This window comes from Terrapene carolina, unplaced genomic scaffold (assembly GCF_002925995.2).
Source record: "Terrapene carolina triunguis isolate 2854851 unplaced genomic scaffold, T_m_triunguis-2.0 Scaffold22791, whole genome shotgun sequence".
Classification (NCBI taxonomy): Eukaryota; Metazoa; Chordata; order Testudines; family Emydidae; genus Terrapene; species Terrapene triunguis.
In genome coordinates, this window is record NW_020687142.1 from 5,758 (window position 1) to 12,926 (window position 7,169).

At 54.3% G+C, this 7,169-nt stretch overlaps 1 protein-coding gene across 1 annotated transcript in view; it reads left to right on the plus strand.

The window, feature by feature from the left end:
- Positions 1-1,050: 1,050 nt before the first annotated feature.
- The window catches only part of LOC112117565 (C-type lectin domain family 2 member D5-like), a gene marked incomplete at its 3' end in the record, with an annotated part of 8,902 nt that continues 2,783 nt past the window's right edge, over positions 1,051-7,169 (plus strand). The window contains exons 1-2 of the mRNA XM_024215559.2: positions 1,051-1,192; positions 2,754-2,870. Coding sequence (XP_024071327.1) covers positions 1,114-1,192; positions 2,754-2,870 — 196 coding nt within the window. The remainder of the gene's footprint in view (positions 1,193-2,753; positions 2,871-7,169) is intronic.

The window sequence follows — 7,169 nt, forward strand, 5'->3', positions numbered from 1 at the left end:
GCTGTGATGCAATGCCTGAGTCCTTTGTGGCTCCCGCTCCATGTTCGTTAGGAATTTCGAGCAGTGGTTCTCAACCTATGTACCATTGTGGGTCGCATCCAATACTACCTGTATGGCCCTGAGGTGTCACATGCGCTGCACCTGTGTGCTGATTGGGCCGCAGGTTGAGAACCACGGCTATAGAGCTCCCCTTCTCACACCTAGTTTTCATCCATAGATTGGACGAGCAAAACAAGCTTTCCTGCTTTTTCAACTCCCAGTCGGTTTCTTACCTTGAATAAACTGAAATGAAGAGAATAGTCTCTGCACCTGTGCAAGAGGCTATTGCTGTCCAAAGCTGCTTTAACAAACTCTGTGACTGCTGCTTAGCCAGTGACTGGCACCAGTTCAGTGGCCTGATTTTCTTCAAGACTTCATCAGCAAACATGTTCTGCTTGATTATTATTCTTTTTCATTTAACGTAAATGATTTTAATGGATTATAGTAGGTTTAGGTCATTATTTCAAGTTTAATTTTAAGACAGTATTTATTTAAAGAAAAAAATCAAATTTTAAACCACTGATTTTTATCCAACTGGGGGGAGGGGGAGACTGTGTCCCTTAGAGTCCTTCCAAGGTGCTGTGTCTGTGCCCCTCCCAAAGCTGCATCTCAAATTCACCCCCCCCCCCAACTTCCCAGAGTTGCCAGTGCAGTTCTGCATTGTGTGCCCGGACACTCCAGACATAAAAGGCATGTGCACATCCCTGGCTTTCACCCCACACCCAGCGTCCGTGTGTCCCTCTCCTGCCCAACTCCCAATTGAGGAGTGAGAGGAAATGGGGAATCTTCAATGAGGGGCCTGATGACACAGGAGGGGGTTGGTTACTGCACTATTTGAACTCTGGGCTTTTGTTCTGATGAATGGAGGATGGGACACCACAAACAAACCCACTGACCCTTATACTGTCCTGACTCTGTCATTTCACATTCTAGGGCAGCTGGGAGAGGAGCCAAAGCCAGGGACACTGCAGTTGACTGGAGTTGACTCTGCCATGGCTGTGTGGAGCCATTTCTTGCAGCTGGCTCCAAGTTGATCAGAGTCCAGCACCCACGGCTGCCTCACTGCAAGGAGAGATGCGGGAGGGAGTGGAAGCAGATCCCCCTGAACAGCCTCTTAACAGCTCAATAGACTTGAAGAGTGGAGGAGAACGAGGTAACTGGAGCTTCCCTGCCTAGGAACAAGCTGGAGAGAGATGCTGCCTTTCCTTCTCTTCCCCCCCCCACCAGCCCCCAGTGCAGCAGAGGCTGTATTGCTCTAATGGACTCAGCTTGTGCTGCACATGCTCTCTTGTGTGGCAGTTGCACATACGGTTTTTAATACTGTACGTGTTCTATCCCCTTGAAAACGTTTGGCTCCCATCTCCCTGGGTCACTCCTGTCACTGCTCTTGCCTTCTGTTTACACTCATAACCCATGCAGAGCCCTGCCTCCCTGCCTTCGTGCATGGCCAGGAGCAGGTGTAGTTGCCTGTGGCCACAGCACATTCATTTGTGTTTTGCCAGTGCATGTATCATGCCCTCAGATGTGGCTCTGGGCACTAGGGAAGAGGATTTGCGAAGATTGAACTCCAGCAGGGGTTCCCTGGATTCACTCTCCCTGGGACGCAGGCGCTCTTCCAACGTTCCTGCCAACCTTTGGTTGTTAATTATGACAACTCTGGATATTCATGTTAACCATATAAATGCTCAATCCCTTTTTTAACTTTCCTAAAATCTTTTTACCAATTTCCTGTGGCAGTGGGTTTCCACAGTCTAATTATACATTGGCTGGAAATAATAGTTCCTTTCCCACCTTTTTAATCTCATTGAATATCCCCTTGTTCTTGTGTTATGAGACAAGGAGAACAATGGGAAGGGGATAATTACCCCTTTAAGGGACAGGCAGGAGGCTACATCTGGCACAGGTGTACTCAAGGCAGCCCTGCCACACCATAGGCCTGGGCTATTTGAAGAGGGAGCTGAAGGAGAGAGGGGAGTAGAAGCCAGTCAGGCTGCAGCAGGTGATGGTTTCTCGCAGGCTCTAGGAGACCAACCTAATCAGCCTGAGACTTGGTTTTATGGATGTTAACTTTGGGATCCCTGACCCAGGTCCTGAGGTGAAGAGCATATGAACTGTTGGTTGAAATTGCTCCTGTCCTGAAGCTTTATTAAAAAGGGACGTGCTGTTTTGTTAATGAGTGTTGGCTTCTCCTTGCCTTGGGCTGTTAAAGCAAATGTACTGCTGCCAATCAAGGGAAATTAAGGACGGGTGCACCCACAGTGCCACACCAGGCCATAAGGGGGTGTGCAGGGACTGCCACAGCTTTACCAACAAAAGCTTCCAGTCTGCCTTCTGTCCCATCTGTTATTGTATAGACTGTTCATCCTGTCCCCCCTCATTCACCTCCTCTCCATGGCGAACAATCACAGGCTTTTCAGACTCTTGTCATGGATTTTCCAGTCCCTTGATCATCCTCCACCCTCCTCTGAATCCCTTTGAATTCTGCAGGGTCCTTTCTGGGGATTAATTGAGCTAATTAACCACACAGTGGTGATTTGGGGCGTGATGTTCTCCTTCGCAGTCTGGATGGGAGTTCAAGTTAATATTTGTGTCCAGAGCTGGGACAGAACCATTTAAGACAAAATAAATAGCTGGTGTGTGTCAGATCAGAGCCTGATGGCAAACAGTTCTGGTCTCTGTAGCCCCAGGAGCATTAACGGGTTTTTATCTTCCAGATGATCCAGCTAACGGCAACTTCAGGAAAGCGGCTATATCTAAAGGCCGAGCTGTGTTCAGTGCCATAGTCGGGGTCTTGGTGGTGATCATCATTGCTTTAGCAGCAGCTTTGGGAGGTAAGTTCCTGCCCCCTGATGATTCAGTCTCTGGGTGTGGGGGAGTTTTTCCCTTTGTGGCTCACAGTTCCACGTCCTCTCTCCCTGGCCTCTCTGCTTTAGCAGTCAGGTCAGACAGGAGTCTCTCTAGGTTCTTTCATGCCTCCCCCCATCACTGTGGTACCTGAGAGCATCACAGACGCTAGCAGATTTCTGCTCACAGCCCCTGTGAGGCAGGGATGTGTCCTTGTCCCCATTTTATGGTGGCGGGAGCCAAGGCACCGTGGCCCAGTTCCACAAAGGGCACTAAAGGGTCGAAGTTCCCCTGTCAGGAACCCCTGTGATCCTCCAAATCCCTGTCCAGCTGCCACTGAACCTGGGGGTACCCGAGATCACCCGAGGATGATGCTTTTGCTGTAGAAGTTCCCTCCGTGCTTCCGTTCCTGCGTCTGGGCGTGTGCCGCTGCTGGGCTCTCGGCACCCAGAGGCCTGTCGTATCCGTGGGGCAGGATCTGGCAGGTGTGCTTAGGCTGCCTGCCTCTGTGAAACAGGTTTTTGGCAAGGAGACCCCCCACCCTTAACCCTGCCCCAGTGGTTAGGGCACCCCCTGGGATGTGAGAGACTGAGGTTCTGGTCCCCCCCCTTTCTGAAGTGAGACAGGATCTGAACAGGGGTCTCCCACTTCCCAGGTGAGTGCCCAGCCACTGATCTCTGGGACAGTCTGATGGATGGAATCCCTCAATATTTCCCATTGAAGTTGTTCCACTTTGATTATTTAATTAAATGTTAATTGGGTCAGAGTTAGAATCCCTCTGTAATCTCATGATTAGGGCATCCACCTGAGAGGTGGAACCCCCCCTGCTCTCAAATCCCTGCTCACCAGGGAGAGGGGGACTGAAGCAGGGTCTCACATCCAGGGTTAGAAACCCTAACCAGTGAGTTAAAGGTATCTGGGAGGTCATCTTCTCTTCCCCCTCGCCCCCCTCCTCCCCCAGGCATTTTCAGTGGATTTATGCACTTGCTGCACTCGCTCTCACAAGAAGTGGTTCAGGCACCTGACTCCAGGGCGGGGGGTCCCGCTGCAGGTTGTTAGCAGGGCTGGGCCCCTCCCTGCAGCCAGGGCTGAGGTGCTGAGCTCTGAGGGGGGCGGGGCGTAGGGCACAGGCCTGGTCACTGTCTCCTATTGGCTGGCCTGGGCAGCCCCTGTCTAGCGCGCTGGCTGTTGTGGATCCCGTTCTTAGGCACCTCTCCCTCCCCATTCACTGCGTGGGGCACCTGGGCACCCAGCTCAGGCCTGGTGGGTCCCGTTGTTGTTCCAGGGTTTCCTAGATGTGTAAAAGTTCGATGTTGCGATGCTGAACCTCAAACACCTCAGTCCCTTTGTGGATCCAGGCCCAAGTGGCTCGCCCATGGTCACACAGGGAGTCTGGCAGAGTTTGGAATTGAATCCAGATCTCCTGAGTCCCTGTTGTCCAGGGCAGTGAACACGACAATCGCTCTTTTCTAGATTCCAACCCCCCTGTGTTGCTGCTTTTTAATACTCGGGGACTCTCTCTTCACACCCGTTTGGGTTGATGGACTGACACAGATCCCGTGTCTAAGCTTCACCGTAACTTGTCTGCAGCTCAATGCTCTGAGGTTACCGGTCTGGCCTTCCTGCCTCCCCTCCCCCTGGTTGTCCCCACAGCAGGGCTGGCAGGGGCTACAGCATCGCTGGGACGAGCTTTATTCAGCTGTGGGGAGGTGCTGTGGGGGGAAGCCCCCATCACTGCAGTGGTGTTGCAGGGAATTTAACCCAGGGCTCAGGAATCTCCAAGGGGAAGGCTCCCCAGTTAAACTTGTCCAGTGTCCAGTATGTGCGATTACAAACTAGTTTCATTCAGTGTGAGCCTCACTATAACGTACAGCCCCACACATCGCTGCAGGGGATCAGTGGGGTGCAGGAGGATCTAGCAGCTGGGAGCGGAGTCCGAGTGGTGCTTGCTGGGGTTATTAGAAGGGGCGCTCACTGCTCCCACAACCCACTCCAGTATAGTGAGCTCTGGGGTCAGGCTGCAGATTCCAGGGGATCTGATGCTTTGATACACAAGATGGGTGAGGAGGGAAACCCGCTCAGAGGGGCTGTCAGAACTGAATGGATCTGAGTGCCCCTTGTCTTCAAGGTGGCATTGGCAGAGCCCAGCAGGTCTGGCAGCCTCTCTGCTTGTGCCTCTGCCTAATGTACCTGCTGCCACAAAATCAGTAACAGAAGTGATGCACTCAATATTCGCGCTGTGCTGCCTTCTGGACTGAGGTTCCCTACTCCAGAGATGTGCCTCTCGCCTTCTGTAGTCGCACATGAAAGTGCAGTTAACTTGGCTGTAAGGGAATGGATGGGCCGGGCATACCCTTCCCTTGCTCCCACCTGTCTTGTTTGCTTCACTGCACACCTTGCATATCACCTACCTTGGTGGGGACTGTGACCTGGTTGGCGTCTGGGACTACCGCCATGTATCTTAAAATTAACGCAAACATGTGGTGGGTTGAGATTCCATCAGGACGTGCCCCACCAGCCCAAGTAACTTCCTCTCATTTCCCCAGATCCTCACCTAGTTCCTCTTCCTCATGGATTATATAAAACAAGTGTTAAACCAGAAACCTGCCCTTTGACTCCTGCAGAAATAGACCCCTTCCCCCAACCCAGGAACTCGAAACATTTCCAGGGATTGCTCAGAGGTGACTTTCTTTGCAGCGAAGGGGTTAAGTTTCAGGGAGGGACTTCAGGTTGTTTTGTTTAACCCTCTCCCTGCTGTTTGTACTCCGGAGGGAATGCTGCACCAACCAATTAAAAATTCAGACAATATTTTAAAATTCTGCAAATTTTGTCAATAAATGTGGAGGCTCCAACATGGCAGGGGGAGCCCAGACCACTGGCTGCACGGAGGTGGGAGATTTCTGCAGCCCCCCACCCCCCAGGACAGGGACTCAATGAGGAGGCCACACCCAACCCTGCCACAGTGCAAGGGCCCGGCCTGCCCCAGAAACACCCTGGGGCCCTGCCTCTCTGTGTCAGGTGCACCAGGTGGGGACAGAAGGCTCAGCCTGGCAGGATTCAAGGGTGGAGCGGCCTAATGTGGGGGATCCAGGTGCGGGGTGAGAGGGTTCTGTGTGGGTCAGTCTGGGTGCGGGGGGGGGGGGGGCGGGGGGGGGGGGGGGGGGGCAGGGTGCAGGGGGGGGGGGAGCGGGGGGGGGGGGGGGGGGGGGCTGGATGCACAGGGGCTCGTTCGGGGTGTTCTGGGTGCAGGGGCAATGGGACTCGGGGGGGGGGGGGGGGGAGAAGCCCAGGTAAAGATGATCGGGACTTGGTGTGGGGGGCTTAGCAGGGTTGTCCGGTTGCTGGAGGAGTGGGGCTTGTGGGATGGGGGTCCAGGTGCAGCTGGTTGGGGCTCTGTGGGGTGAGGGTGGGGGAGGGGTCCAGAGGCAGGAGGCGTGGGGCTCAGCAGAGTGGGGGTTCTGGGTGTTGGGGTCTTGGTGGGAGGGTTCTGGGTGCAAGGGGGGACGCTGAGGCTCAGCAGGGGTGGTCTGGATGTGGGAGGAGCCTGGATGCGCCGGGGTTGGGCAGATGGGGGAGCAGCTACACATACAGTGACCCCTCCCCCCACAGCTGAGGAGCAATGGGGTCACTAAGCCGAGGGGTGCAGAGCTTCCTGCAGGTGGGGGCAGCTTCTGGGGCAGGTCTGACCCAGCCCTGGCTGCTCCTTGCAGGGGAAGAGGAGCTGAGCCCAACACAGGGTAGGAGCCTCCAGCTGGGGCGTCTCCAGTCCTCTTCCCCCCACCTGACAATTTCCCTCTCTGCCTCCTGCTCCGTGTGCCCAAAATAACACACCCGCGTGTCACGGAGTATGGGGGGACTCAGGGCCCTGCACCCCCAGCTTCCTGCGATTCACCATGACTCTCAGCCAGCCAGTAAAGCAGAAGGTTTATTTAGATGACAGGAATACAGTCCAAGACAGGCCTCGCAGGCACAGATAACAGGACCCCCTCAGTTAGGTCCATCTTGGGGTCCCTGGGCACCCTAGCCCCCTTAGGGGATCAGAGCCCTGTCTGCCCCAAGCCCTAGTCACTAGCCAGCCCCCGAGACTCTGGTTTCAGCGACCCCACCCACCGCCTTTGTTCAGTCTCTGGGCAAAGGTGTCACCTGGTCCCAGCCCCCTCCTGGGTTCTCATGTTACAGGCTCAGGTATTTCCAGTCAGTCTCCCATCCCCCAATGCCGGCTATCCCAGCCACACTCCCCTGTCAGCATTCACAGACCACAGTAAGAACAGACCCAGTTCGTCACA